Source organism: Caretta caretta, chromosome 4 (assembly GCF_965140235.1).
Source record: "Caretta caretta isolate rCarCar2 chromosome 4, rCarCar1.hap1, whole genome shotgun sequence".
NCBI lineage: Eukaryota > Metazoa > Chordata > Testudines > Cheloniidae > Caretta > Caretta caretta.
Genome location: NC_134209.1, coordinates 143,549,165 through 143,564,016, shown reverse-complemented (window position 1 = coordinate 143,564,016; position 14,852 = coordinate 143,549,165). Strand labels below are relative to the sequence as shown.

The window sequence follows — 14,852 nt, the reverse complement described above, 5'->3', positions numbered from 1 at the left end:
TGAGCTACAGCTCAAATAAATTGGTTAGTCTCTAAGGTGCCACAAGTACTCCTTTTCTTTTTGCGAATCCAGACTAACACGGCTGTTACTCTGAAACCCACCATTAGGGTTTAAGACCTTTTCTACTGGATGACCATTTGGGGCTGGATTCATATTTGCTTACTTAAAATAGATTTCACTGTGATATAAAGATTTTTCCTGATTTTCCTGATTTTTTTCAGTCAGGTAATCCTTATCTCTGGGTAGTTGCAGAGTGTAAAAACAAAGTGAAAGGTTTTTTAGGGCTGGTGCATATATTTTTGTTAACTTTTAGGATTAAAAGTCCTTTATGGCAGCCTTTAACCATCAGGAGTTATCGGTCAACCGGTTTGATTTAAAACTAATTTAATTAAAATTATGTATTATAACCTATTCTTATACATAGAATAATATTTATTACTTCTTTAAGGACTATCTCTTCATTTAACTGTTAAATGTGATTTAAAACATAGCTCAGTTCAATGAATATCTTCTATTATATTTATCTCTAGATATTTTGTTTTCACAAATTAAATACTTATTTATATTAAATAGACCTTTTTATACAAAGAAAATAAAATGGGATCTATTTTTTTCTTTTTCTTTTCTTTTTTGGCAATTAATATTGGTCAAAGTGATTTATTCAGCAATACAAATGCATCCTCCCGGTCTCTATATCAAGTGTGTTTGCCTCTGTGTGTGTCTTCTTTTATTAGAACACTACTTATAGTTTTGGATATTGTCATAATGAAACTGGTAACCAACCAAGTTCAATATAAGTCTCTCCTCAAAATGGCAATGATTCATGTTATATGGAGGAGCTACCCATAATTCTTGGTACATTTGTCTGTTTCCCATTATGATGAGGGAGATGGTATGAAAAACCGTGCTAAGGATGCAGAATGTGTTCAGTATAACTAAGTCTGTTTGGGAGTCCCTATGGTTTACCTACCTATAATTGAAACAATGCAAATGACAAGAAGTACTCAGTGAATTGGCAAGTTATGAAACACAGCTACCCACCTAAATGAGTTAAAACGTCAACATGTCAAGAGGAGTAAGTTAATTGCAATCCAATGGGAAAATATCAAGAAAAGGGGGAATATACTTTGTTTTCTCTAGCTAACCATGAAACCTTTTTAACATCAGTGTCATGGCCACATTCCGGTTTGGATAATAGCATTTTGCTTAGCTACAACACATTGCCATGTACTTTCAACTGACTAATGGATTTTACTTTTCTTCAGGTCCTAGCCCCAGATCCAGCAAAGCACTTTATTACATTGACTTCAGTGGAATTCCTCATGTGCTTATATTAGTTGGTGGATTGGGGCCTTAGCCTACTGTGTAGTGTTACTGTTAAACAACCCAGAGATGGCTGCATTTGAGTCCTGGGTGTAGTGATTCGTATATTGGTTGTCATTAATACACACTTGTAAAACTGTAAAATGCTTTGCAATGGAAAGCACTACAGAAATGTCAGGTGGCATTACTATAATTGTGAGAAAAATATACATTTATTTATATAGGACTAGATTTTGGTCTGGTCTATGCCACAAAGTTTAGGTCAATGTAAGCGGCCTTACCTCGACCTAACTTGTAAGCATCTACACTAAAATTTATCTCCCACTGATCTAAATCGCCCACTACACTGACTTAATAACTCCACCTCCATGAGAGGCGTAGTACTTAAGTTGATATAGTTAGATTGATGCAGTGTCAATGTAGACATTGTGTTGCTTACTTTGACAGTTGCCTCCTTTCAGAAACCATCCCACAATACTCCACACTGGCAGTTAAATTGGTGCAAGTGCTTCTGGTAAGGACACACACCACCTATACAAGGAGCATAGTGTGGATATGTAAAACTGATTCAATTACTTCGGTAGCTGTACGTTTAAGTCACTTAGGTCAACTTAATTTTGTAGTGTAGACTTGCCCTTTGCCTTAAGACATAGCTGTGAGCAAGGGCTGTTGCAGAAGGTGAACTTCCACAGCAGTAGCTCTAGGAGGCATTATTCCTCATACACCTTTCTGAGCTGTAGCTCACGAAAGCTTATGCTCAAATAAATTGGTTAGTCTCTAAGGTGCCACAAGTCCTCCTTTTCTTTTTGCAATTCCTCCCTTGTTTCCTCTTGGCTCCCAGGGGATACTACTTCACTGCTGGCCTGTACCAGAAGCTCATTGGCCAGTACTACCCCTACAACAATGGGTGGAATGGATCCATTTCACACTTCTTTCTTGCTACTTGGTCTGGGGAGGAAGAAAGCAGATGCATAGCACTGCTTATTTCTCGGCACCTAGGTCCTGTTAGCCAGAGTAGGGGTGTAAGAGGGTCCTGCACAGTTATGTAATCCAAATCTCAATCTAGCCCTTACACTGCTATTCAGTGCCCATTCCAATGGCTTTAGGTGCTGTTGTAATATATGATAACCAAGGATAAGAATAATTAAAAACAACAACAACCACAAACTAACCTGATAAAGCCAATCAGACTAACAATAGCCATTAGTACTAGTAGTAAAAATTAATTCATAAATTTTAAAGCCTGAAGGGACCACTGTCATACTCTAGTCTGACCTCTTGCGTAAGACAGGCTACAGGACTTTCCTGTATTAATTCCTGCTTCAAGTCTAGTAGCTGTGGTTGAACATATCTTTTTGAAAAACATCCATCCTTGATTTAAACATTTCCAGTAATGGAGAATCAACCACAAGCCTTACTAAGTCATTCCAATGGTTAATTACTCTCACTGTTGAAATTTACATTTCATTATGAGACTGAATTTGTCTAGTTTCAACTTCTGCCCATTGTATCTTGTTATACCTTTGTCTGCTTGGTTGAAGAGCCCTTTATTATAAAATTTCTGTTACCTACGTAGGTATGTACAGACTGTAATCAAGTAACCCTTTACTTAACCTTCTCTTTCTTAAGATAAACAGACTGAGCACTTAGAGTCTTTCACTGCAAGGCATATGTTCCAGTGCTTTAATTATTCTTAAGGATCTTTTGTTAATCTTCTCCAGTTTATCAACATCCTTCTTGAATTTTGGACACGAGAACTGGACTCAGTATTGCAGTGATGGTCACACCAATGCTGAACATGGAGATATTACCTCTCTACTCTTCTTCAATATATCCCTATTTATACATCCAAGCATTGCATTAGACCTTTTAGCCACAGCATCCTTCAGGAAGATGATATTTAACTGAATATCCATCAAGTCTTTTTCAAAGTCACGGCTTTCTGGGATAGAGTCCCCACACGCTGTAGATATGGCCTATATTCTTTGTTCCTAAACATATGACCTGACATTTGACTTTATTGAAACTCACTTTGTTTACTTGTATCAGCATGTTAAGCAATCCAGATCACTATGTATCAGTGACCTGTGCTCTTCATTATTATTTGTTTCATCTGAACACTTTATCAGTAATGATTTTATGTTTCTTTCCAGGTCACTGATACTAATATTAAATAGTGTAAGACCAAGAACAAATGCCTCCGGGACCCCATTTCAAACATACCGACTCAGTGACGATTCCCAGTTAACCATTATATTTTGAGATCTATCAAAACAGTTTTGAACCATTTAAATTCACCTTTTTGGTTTTGTATTGTTCTCTTTTCTTAATCAAACTGTTGTGTAGAACCAAGTTATATGCCATGCAGAAGTCTAGGTGTACATCAATACTATTATCTTTATCAAACAAAATTGTAATCTCATCTAAAAATTATATCAAGTTAGTTTGGAAAGATTTATTTTCCATAATCCCATGTTGATTGTCATTAATTATATTACCCGCCTTTAATTCTTTTTAATCAAGTCCCATATCAGTCATTTCATTTCTTTACCCAGGATTGAGAGCAGGCTGACAGGTCTATAATTCCCCGGGTCATCCCATTTACCCTTTTAAAATATTGGTACTACATTAGTTTTCTTCCAGTCCTCTGAAAATTGCCCAGTTATCCAAGACCTATTAAAAATCAACACTAATGGTTGGGAGAGTTCCTCAGACAAATATTTTCATAGAACCTTAGAAATGTAAGGCTGGAGGGGATCTAACACAGCATCAAGTAAACCTACATAATCCCTGACAGATGTTTGTCTAACCTGTTCTTAAAAAACCTTCAGTGATGGGAATTCTACAACCTCTCTTGGAAGCCTGTTCCAGTATAGAACTATCCTTATAGTCAGAAAATTTGACATTGTGTCAAACTTAAATCTCTCTTGCTTCAAATTAAGACAATTACTTCTTGTCCTATCTTCAGTGGCCATGGAGAACAATTGGTCACAGTCCTCTTTGAAGAAGACCATGACATTTTTGAAGACTTTTTTCAGGTCCCCCTCCTCAGTCTTCTTTTCTCAAGACAAAACATGCCCAGTTTTCTTTTTTAACCTTTGCTCATAGGTCAGGGTTTTTTTAACCTTTTATCACTTTTGTTGCTCTCCTCTAGGTGCTCTCCAATTTTTCCACATCTTTCTTAAAGTGTGGCATCCAAAACTGGACACAGTCCTGCAGCTGAGGCCTCACCAGTGCCAAGTAGAGTGGGACAATTGCCTCTTGTGTCGTATGTACGACTCTCCTGTTAATACACCCCAGAATTATATTTGCCTTTTTAACAACTACGTTCCATTTTTGGCTGATATTTAATATGTGATCCACTGTGCACCCAGCCCCCAGCAGGACTAGTGCCTACCCAGTTATTCCCCATTCTATATTTGAGCAGTTGGGTTTTTTAATTCCAAACTGTAGTACTTTGGACTTGTCATTATTGAATTTCATCTTGTTGATTTCAGACCAATTCTCCAATTTGTTGAGGTTATTTTGAATTTGAATCCTGTCCTCCAAAGTGCTTGCAACCTCTCCCAGCTTAGTGTCATCTGCTGATTTTATGAGCAGACTGTTCATTTCATTATGCAAGTCATTAATGAAAATACTGAATAGCACCAGACTTATGATAGACCCCTGCTGGATTCTACTAGATACGTCTTCTCAATTTGACAGTGAACCATTGCTAATTACTCTTTGATTATGGTCTTTCAACCAGTTATGCACCCATCTATAGTAATTTCATCTAGACCACATTTCCCAATTTGGTTTATGAGAATGTTATGTAGGACTGCATCAAAAGCCTTACTAAAACCAAGATATATTATGTCTACTGCTTCCACCCTATCCATTAGAACAGTAACCCTGTCAAAGAAGGAAATTAGATTGGTTTGATATGATTTGTTTTTCCCCAATCCATTTTGCCTAGTACTTATTACTCTTTAATCCCGTAGATGTTTACACATTGATTTTTAATAATTTGTTCCAGTATCTTTCCAGGTATTGAAGGTAAGCTGACTGATCTAAAATTCCCCAGATCCTCTTTGTTCCCTTTTTAAAGATAGGCATGATGTTTTCCTTTCTCCAGACTCCTGGTACCTCGCCAGTCCTCCATGAGTTCTTTAAGAAGATTGCTAATGGTTTGAAGATTGATTCAGGTAGTTCCTTACGTACCCTAGCATAAATATCTTCTGGACCTTCTGACTTGAATACATCCAATGTATCCAACTATTCTGTAACTTTTTTCTTTTCCTATTTCAGCGACACCACTTTCTCACCAAAGGGAGAAAAAGATGAACATTGCATTGAAAAAAGCACATTGAATTGTGAAAGATCAGGGTTCCTTCCCTTCTGCTAGCTCCACTCTCTCTCCTTCTCTAAATCATAGGGTGACTGCTGGAAAGAAAATGCTCTTCCTTTTAAAACTGAGTCATCATTTTCCCTCACATTAAGGATATAATAAAAGGAAGAGGGAAAATTATTCTACGTTTAAATATTGTTGAGGAAAACATGAGCAGTCTTCCTCCCCCCGCTTTAGTTTTGTAGCTATTGCTTTTTGTTATTCAGACACTTCTGATTATGGTGTGCCTGTAAAAGAAGCAAAATATCCTTATTGCCACAAGACGCTGGAAAATTCTGCCTCTATTTCAGGGGAAATGTAGCACAGCGTAGAAGCTGATCACACATCCCTGAAAGCCTTATGCAGTTTTGTTACACCTGAAATTATCTTCTTGGCAGGAAATAGGCTCTGCTGCTCCAGTTCTCTAACCTTGCATTCATTAATTACAAAGTTAGCTTGTAGCAAAGTCTTTTTTCCGAATGATTTGTGCCTCCTCTTGGGTAGATGGCTGTTTTAACCTGAATGAATGACCAGGCTCCAGCGGAATGATTCCAAGTTTCTTTAAGAATTGTGATTCCTTCCCCACCCTTCTTTGCTTTTGAAGTTTTATGGCACAATCGCCTACATTTCTCTTTTGTGACTTCGAGGGCTTTTTCCCTAAATGAAAGCAAAAAGTGATCCAAGTATCAGAACTCTTGAAAATATATCACTTGCATAGCTTGTCAAAAAGACTGTGTTAGCTATTATCACGAAGGGTATCATCACATGAATAATTTCCTTTCCATTGCTAGGGAGTGGTGTTTGCTTTCTGTGTCTGCACAATAATATCCTGCTGTTGCTTTTATTTTCAACGTTAATTTCCCCTTTTCAGTTATCAGCATTACATATTTGGGAAAGTGTGTGTGTTTCTGTGCCCAGATTTTGTAGGAAATTAATACATCAAGGTCCTGATTCACTATTGCATCCGCTCTGTGCCAGTGTAACCCTCCTGATTTCAACAGGCCAGCTTAAAACTGAAGTACCACAGTGGCACAGCAAGGCCTAAAAAGTGAATTGAAGTGATGCTCATTCAGATTAATTCTTCTCTGCTGAACTAAACTACAGGCCAGGACCTGAAGGCAATAAGGAACTCACTTAGGTGGCCAAATTGGATATGGGGGATACTTATGAGCAGGTTTGGTGGACACCCAGGGCCTAATAATGGTAGGGGCTTTTTATGTCTCTCATAAGCTTTCAGAGCGTGGAGGCATATTAGAATGTAAATGAATACTAAGACCAATGATGGGATGTCTGGAACTCATCCTTAGATTAGTACTGGTGAAGATGAGCAGCCCTTTATCTGCTGTAATAATGGGTTGAAAAGGAGGGACAGGTGATTAAAGAGGCACAAAAATAAGTGAGATGCTTTTCTGAGGTGCTGGACAATGGGAGACATCAGTGGAAGCTGCAGGTGTGCTTAGCATCTCTGAAAATCAGGCCACATTTTTAGGTATCCTGGGGCACATCTACACTGCAAAAACAAACCCTGCAGCAGTGAGTCTCAGAATCTGACTTGGGCACCCGATAGAAGCTAAGAATAGTAATGTAGAGTTTTCCGCCCAGGCTCTGAGACCCACCGCCCCACACTGGGTTTCAGAGCCCTGGCTTCGGCCTGAGCTGGACTGTATACCAAACTACTATTTTTAGCCCCATAATGTGAGCCCTGTGGGTCTGAGTCAGTTGAACTGGGCTCTGAGACTCGCTGCCACGGGTTTGTTTGGGGTTTTTTTTGTTATTTTTTTGTGGTGTGGAGGTACCCTAAGGCCCTGGTCCTCGCACACTTATACACATGCTTACCTCTAAGCACGTGAATAGGCCCATTGGCCCTCGTGGAATTACCTCGTGCTTAACCGAATGGGGTAAATGCTTGTAAGGTCAGGCTGTAAATATGGATTTAGGTGCCTTGCTTTTGAAGTTTTGAAAATGTTCCCTTAATGGTTCTGTGCTTTAGTTCACACCATCTCGAAAATGCCTATAATCATTCCCTCCTCAAAGTTTTGTCATGAAAATTGAAGTTTGTCAGGCTCTTTGAAATTCTGAAAGGAATTCATAGGAGCGCAAAGTACTGTCCCACACTGATTGTTTACAAAGGAAATACTCCTGACTTAGACGACTAAGAGGGGATATGATTGAGGTCTATAAAATCATGACTGGTGTTGAGAAAGTAAATAAGGAAGTGTTATTTACTCCTTCTCATAACACAAGAACTAGGGGCTACCAAATTAAATTAGGAGGCAGTAGTTTTAAATCAAACCAAAGGATGTATTTTTTCACACAACTCACAGTCAACCTGTGGAACTCCTTGCCAGAGGATGTTGTGAAGGCCAAGACTATAACATGGTTCAGAAAAGAACTAGATCAATTCATGGAGGATAGGTCCATCAATGGCTATTAGCCAGCATGGACAGGGATGGTGTCATTAGCCTCTGTTTGCCAGAAGCTGGGAATGGGCGACAGGGGATGGATCACTTGATGACTACCTGTTCTGTTCATTCCCTCTGGGGCATCTGGTATTGGCCACTGTCGGAAGACAGGGTAATGGGCTAGATGGACCTTTGGTGAGACCCAGTATGACCATCCTTATGTTCTTATGTTATGTTAGCTAGTCTCCATCAGCACGATTTTGATGAAAGCTCAGTCATTATGTTTTGCCCTTCCAGTGACAAACCACTGGCTTCAGCTTTGATTTAATGGCCTAGCAGAGGCAGTAAAAGGCACCTCAAATCAGGTGCTACAAATCTGCTTGTGACTGCTAGGGCTCATCAGCAACAAATGGTGGCACAAAAGGAAGCACACTGAACCAAATGTCATTGCAGCCAGAGAGAGGGAAAGGAGCAAGAAAGTGTAGGAATGAAGCATGACAAGTTGTAAGAGCCTGGGCCGGGTTTTGTACTTTGTCAACCCCTTTGATTCCAGGGCGTGGAGGAGTTGGGGGGAAGGAGGTTAACCCCATCTCCCGGCTTCTATGCCGGTTCTACAACCTCCCTGATAGTCAGGTCTGTATGGCCCAATGGCTAGAGTCCCTCTAAATCTTCTTCCCCTAGTGGGACAGCACAGCCTAGCAACCGGAGTCTCTCTATTGCGCTCCTAAAGCAGTGTGGCCCGAGGGCTAGAGTCCCTCTAAGTCCTCTTCCCCTCATAGGATAGTGCAGCCCAGCGGCCGGAGTTCATCTATTTCCTTTGAGGTAAGAGAGGGGTTGGTGAACTATGTCATCACAAAAAGGGTGGGAGACCCCCGGTAGGGGAGCCTGGGCTCCAACCCAGGGCTCTGTCATTTATGGCGTGATCCGCCCCGGGTCAACGGGGAATCCTACTGCAACACACTGCCCTCAGAGTGGTGGGAGATACCACTCCCTTTCCATTCCTGGGTCACTTCCTACCAGTTCTCCAAACGTAGCATTCCCTGTGGCATCAGGGTCTTCAAGGTTCCTCAGCCGTGGTGCTCCCTGGGGTTCCCACAGCTGCCGGTCTCTGGTCCCACTTCTTGGCCCCTCAGTTCCCTCCTGTACGAGTCACCATTGCTCCTGGGCTGAAGCCTCCACTGCGTGTCCTCCTTCCTCAGCCACCAACCCTGACTGAGCAGCTCTGCAGGCTTTTATACTGGACTGTCTGTTGGAGCATGCCTAGCAGAGCCTCAGGGGCATGGCTTCCTCTGCCAGCAGGGAAGGGTTGACCCTCTCATTCCCAGTGCGGGGCCAGTCCGACTCATCACAGAGCCAATCACTATTCCACCCGAGGTAGTAATCTCAGGGGTTGGCACAAATGTAGGAATGAGGCAGTGAAATACCCATTGACAAGGAGGAATACAAAGTAAACAGTGCCGTGAACATTTTCTGTTACAGATGCGGAGTGCAAAAGGTCTTGAAATAGAGTGCTGGTGAAGAGCACACTGCTGGGGTTTTTTTACATGTAAATCACTCCCACTGCATTTTAAAAATCTGGGTGCTGTAGAGATGTCATCTCGCTGGATTTTGGAGCCTCCATTTTTGTGCGGAGCAGGGATGGTGGAATCCTTGTGTCTCCGTCTCCACGGAGAAGCTGCAGAGTGCGACTCATTGCTGACAGTGAGGGATTCCTCTGCTTCCTTCTGCTTTGTGAATTCACTTGCTCTCTCACACACATCCTCCAGGCCTCTGGAACATTGTTAATAATACTTCTATGCTGCCCATTCCCCCTTTCCCATTTCTATTCTTGGAGGAACGGGTTTCTTTCTGGTTATATTTTGAGCATGTTGATTAGGGCAACATCGTTGCTTATATTGAGTAACACAAAGTGTTTTCATAGTGTCCATGTGTTCTGCACATTATATGTTTGATGTTGCCTTTGTGTGTATTTTGCCTTTTTTAAACATACATGTAAATTGTTGTGAAAGATGAAAATGCATCACCCAAAGCTGGGACCGGAGGGAACTAGGAAGGGAAGGGGCTCATTAGAACGACTGTGAAATTGGCTGGGAAAGTAGAGTGGGATGGAAGCAGCGCTATGGTAAGTCGTCTCATCTGACATAGTCCCAACAAGCCTGAAAACACTGTTATTTTAGCAGAAAATTAAACCTGTTGCAATGAGGACCTGGTTGGTTTAATAACAAGGAACTAACCCCCCTTTTGCAATGTTTTTCAAAGAACTACATGAACGTGGTAACTTGAGCCCCAGTTTAGCAAATCACTTAGGTCCAGATCCTCAAAAGTATTTTGGCATCTAATTCGTGTTGATTGAACTCAATGGGAGTTAGGTGCCTTAATACCTTTGTGGCTCTGGGCCTTAGGGCCAGATTTTCAAAGATTTATAAGCACTTAAAGATGCAGGTAGGGGCCTAGGGCTAGATCTACAAGGGGGACTTAAGCTCAGTGCCTAATTTCAGGTGCCCTGCCACCTGGTGAAATCTTCAGCCCCAAATCAGGTGCCCTAGCTCCCTATACAAGGTACACAGAGAGTTAGGGATCTACAAGAGGGGAGCCACAAAAGCCAACAATCTTTGTGGGGAGCCATCTAAGTGAGCCAGCAGGAAATGCTAAGGAGGTGGGTGTGGCTTAAGCTGTGCCCGTCAAAGGGAGCGAGGCTCCTCAATCTGCTCAGAATTCACAGCGGTGAACCTCCTCCTAGAGTTAGCCATATAAACTAAGTGAGCCCTTTCTTACAAAAACTACCAGGCTACAGAGTCGTTCTCATTGTCTCTCTGGCCCAGTGAGTAATTATTTACTTTCACAAAGTGGAGCAGCCTCCCCAGGAGATTGAGACCTGTCCCAGGATCCTTCATAGCCCAGTGGTTGGGGAAAATGCTGAGTGATGCTGGTTCAAGTCCCTGCCCTACATCAGGCTGAGTGGGGATTTGAACCTAGGTCTTCAACATCCTGGGTGAGTGAGCTGTTGGGTAAACCTCCTCTGGGGTGCATTTTGTGTGGAGATCGGATCCAGTACGTGTGCTCTAAGGCATTTTCAGAGCACGCTTACCAGATCAGGCCCCGCAGGTAAAATAAGCAGGGGGGAAAGCCTAGTTTGTAATCCCCCTGTGGCTTAGATGGTGTCAGCAGTGTCAGAAGATGGCAATGTGCACACGCATGGCCAGAAATGTTGGCACCGTGAGGATTTTACTTGCAGAAATGTAGGTTCCTAGGAATTTGGGGCACTTACAGGGTTGTCAGTTAGGAGTTTGAGGATCAACGTCAGTGGTGAGCAGCCTGCAGGCCTCATGCGGCCCATGAGGGTAATCCACTGGTGGGCCGTGCGACAGTTTGTTTACATTGACGGTCTGCAGCCACGGCCGCCCGCAGCTCCCAGTAGCCGCAGTTCCCTGTTCCCGGCCAATGGGAGCTGTGGGAAGCGGCAGCCAGCGTGTCCCTGCGGCCCGTGCCACTTCGCGCAGCTCCCATTGGCTGGGAACGGTGAACCACAGCCACTGGGAGCTGCGGGCAGCTCTGCCTACAGACAGTCAATGTAAACAAACTTTCTTGCGGCCCGCCAGCGGATTATCCTGACGGGCTATATGCGGCCCATGGGCCTCAGGTTGCCCACCACTGATCTACATTTTCATGTAGCTTCTTGTGGGATTTTTCAAAAGCGTCTGGATACCTAGCTCCAAAATTCCACTAGGTACCTATCTATGTCTAAAACCCCAAATCTGCCCTCCAAAACCCCAGGAGCAGTCTAAATACCTCGAAAAAATCTGGCACTTAATCACATACTTATTTAAGCACATGATTAAATCCTGTTGACTTGAAGTCGCATTGCTTTAAAGTTAAGCACATGTTTAGGTCCTATTGGATTAATATTAAGCATATGCATAAGGGCTTTGATGAATAGGGATAGTTTGCAAAATCAAGGTCCTTTGGAGGAAAATGCAGGCAGTGACAAGTATAACACACAGAATCAATAATACCTGGGTTTCAGAGTTATAGCTCATGAAAGCTCATGCTCAAATAAATTGGTTAGTCTCTAAGGTGCCACAAGTCCTCCTTTTCTTTTTGCGAATACCTGGGTGAGAGTTTGCATAGTTTTACACATGTATAATTGTGAAACCATTGTTTTACCTACTCATATAACTGTGAAATCTACGCTCAGCTACTTTGTCTTTTCTGCTTCTTGAGGGTTTCACAACCTTTTCTAAACTATTCAGGTGGGATTCCCCAAAGGGCTTAGCATTAGCTTAACTCTCCCAATGACAACAATTGGTGTTTTACACTGACTTAATGAGAGCAGTTAGGCTAAAGCTGAGAGTTTGGGGAAATCCCACCTGACCTGTTTGGCTGTCCCTCACAGTTAAAAGTAAGGGCTTGTACAGACTACCACTTATGTCGGTATAACTTAGATCGCTCAGGGGTGTGATAAATCACTCCCTGAGCAACGTAAGTTACACTGACCTAAGCACTGAGGTGGAAAGTGGTCAGTAGTCGGGAGAGCTTCTCCCGCCAATATAGCTACCGCCTCTGGTGGAGGTGGTTTTATTCTGCCGATGGGAAAGCTCCCTCCTGGCGACACAGAGCATCTTCAGCAGACGTGCTGGAGCGGCACAGCCACAGCACTTCTAGGACAGGCGAGCCCTACGTTGTCAGAGGTTTGGTGAGACATCACTTTTGAGAGGAATTTATGTAATCGAACCCCTCACACACACAAGAAAAACAACTTCTTTTCTTTTGAACTGTTTGTAAAGTTAATGTAAAGTATCACACAGCTTCTCTGTAGCTGGCAGTCCGATTCAGTGCACATTACTGGTGGGCTGTTCCTGGGACACCTGTGCTACAAACCTGGGCGTATCCTGTACAGAGATTGTTCTTTTTGTATAATATTCTGCTGGCCTTCTGCAAGAAAATCCAATCAGATCTGAGAGTATATATCAAATCCTTCTGGGGGTGAGTTCATATTTCATTCTCTTTTCTATCCACAGCTGGACAGCGCTACGTCCCTCATCCAGGCAGCTAAAAATCTGATGAACGCTGTGGTCCTTACGGTGAAAGCATCATATGTGGCTTCTACGAAATATCAGAAGGTCTATGGTACAGCTGCAGTGAACTCACCTGTTGTATCTTGGAAGATGAAGGCCCCTGAGAAGAAACCCTTAGTAAAGAGAGAAAAGCCAGAAGAATATCAGACACGAGTGAGAAGAGGTTCCCAGAAGAAACACATTTCCCCAGTACAGGCTTTAAGTGAATTTAAAGCTATGGATTCCTTCTAAAACAGTAGGCTTTACCAGGAGGGTTTTATATTCCTTTTTGTATGCATACCTGCCGACTTGTATGCGTCTGGCATGGGGGAAAAAACAAATGAAGCAGTGTCAATTTGCATGCGTCCTGAGGCTCTATTAAAGTAATTAACAATCTGCAACCCACGAATGCAGACCATTCTATTCTGATGTTACATGGAGTTATCCCAAGCTTACTTTTTTAAACTATAGCATAAAATTGGCCAAAGAATTTGCACCTCAACTGTGGGGGTAAATAATAAACTGAAAAGCAAAACTTTATGCATGCAAGAAACATTAAGTTGGCAGGTATATTTAATTGAAAAAACCTGGAAGTGTAATGGTAGACCATAAAGCTCGTATTGCTTCTGTTACAGTGCAAAAATGTACTAGCCAATATGCTTAAATGTGTGGCCCAATAATTAAATTTAATTCATCTTCATCATAGTATGTGAATTTTGAACAAGGATAAAAACTAATCCATTTTTAAAATGCTTCTTTTAATTCATATTTTATTCTTTATATTCTAGTAGTGGTTATGACTATGCTCATGTTTCAATTAATCCCATTAATATGGAAAAAGTTTTACTTTTTGCCAACTGAATTCTTTATGGTGAAGTATGAAGCACAAATATGGTGATTGACATTGCCTTTTATATTATTATTATTATTATTATTATTATATTATTGTTAGAAATAGAAGACTTGGTGGTGGAATGCTTAGAGGCAGAGAAATTAATTATGTGAGAATTTAGAGGCAAATATGTAGGTGTAGCTTGGATTACTGGTATCTAATATACCATTGTAACCACTAAATCTCAATAAACTCATTTAACCTTGGAGTCCTGGGTATGACTTCTGTCTTTTAATGCACAGGTATCATTCACCATGGCCTTCAGATGGAAATCAATTTATTTTGCATTTCTGCGTGCATTTTGGGGGTGGGGGAGACAAAGTAGTGTATTGTGTACTCACTTTCTCACAACAAGGAAGGGGAGGGGTGTCAAATCCCAGCATGGAGGATGTATGTGAGATAAAATTAAGTGATTCTTCAGTTGAATACCTTCCTATCAATTGTACAGAACAGCAACAAAACAATTTCCCCAAACAGATTCTTTCATATAATGTGGCAGAAAAGATCTGATGGATTTCACCCCGAAGCAGCTACACAGTAGTTAATTTGTACTGAATTTATAAAGCTCTATTTAATGTAGGTGTCTGAGCATCTGGGAGATCATTTTGACATGCCAGGTTGCATAGAACCATCTACACATTATTGTACGGAAAAATGCATCATTAACTTATATTCACTTTACAGTCTAAGAATTGGTTGAACTGCATTAATTGGGTTAATATCACTATAACAAGGTTTTTCCTCTATTTGAATGTAGGACAATCAGCATGAAAATATTTTTGTTGAAATTAATTTTTATTTCCTAGAACTTA

At 41.4% G+C, this 14,852-nt stretch overlaps 1 protein-coding gene across 4 annotated transcripts in view; it reads left to right on the top strand.

Moving 5' to 3' along the window:
• CTNNA2 (catenin alpha 2) overlaps window positions 1-14,248 on the top strand; it is an 803,547-nt gene extending 789,299 nt beyond the window's left edge. For all 4 annotated transcript variants that reach the window (XM_048846332.2, XM_048846333.2, XM_048846330.2 and 1 more), the window contains one exon: window positions 13,113-14,248. In XM_048846332.2, coding sequence (XP_048702289.1) covers window positions 13,113-13,400 — 288 coding nt within the window. In that variant the 3' untranslated portion in view covers window positions 13,401-14,248. The remainder of the gene's footprint in view (window positions 1-13,112) is intronic.
• Window positions 14,249-14,852: the final 604 nt, after the last annotated feature.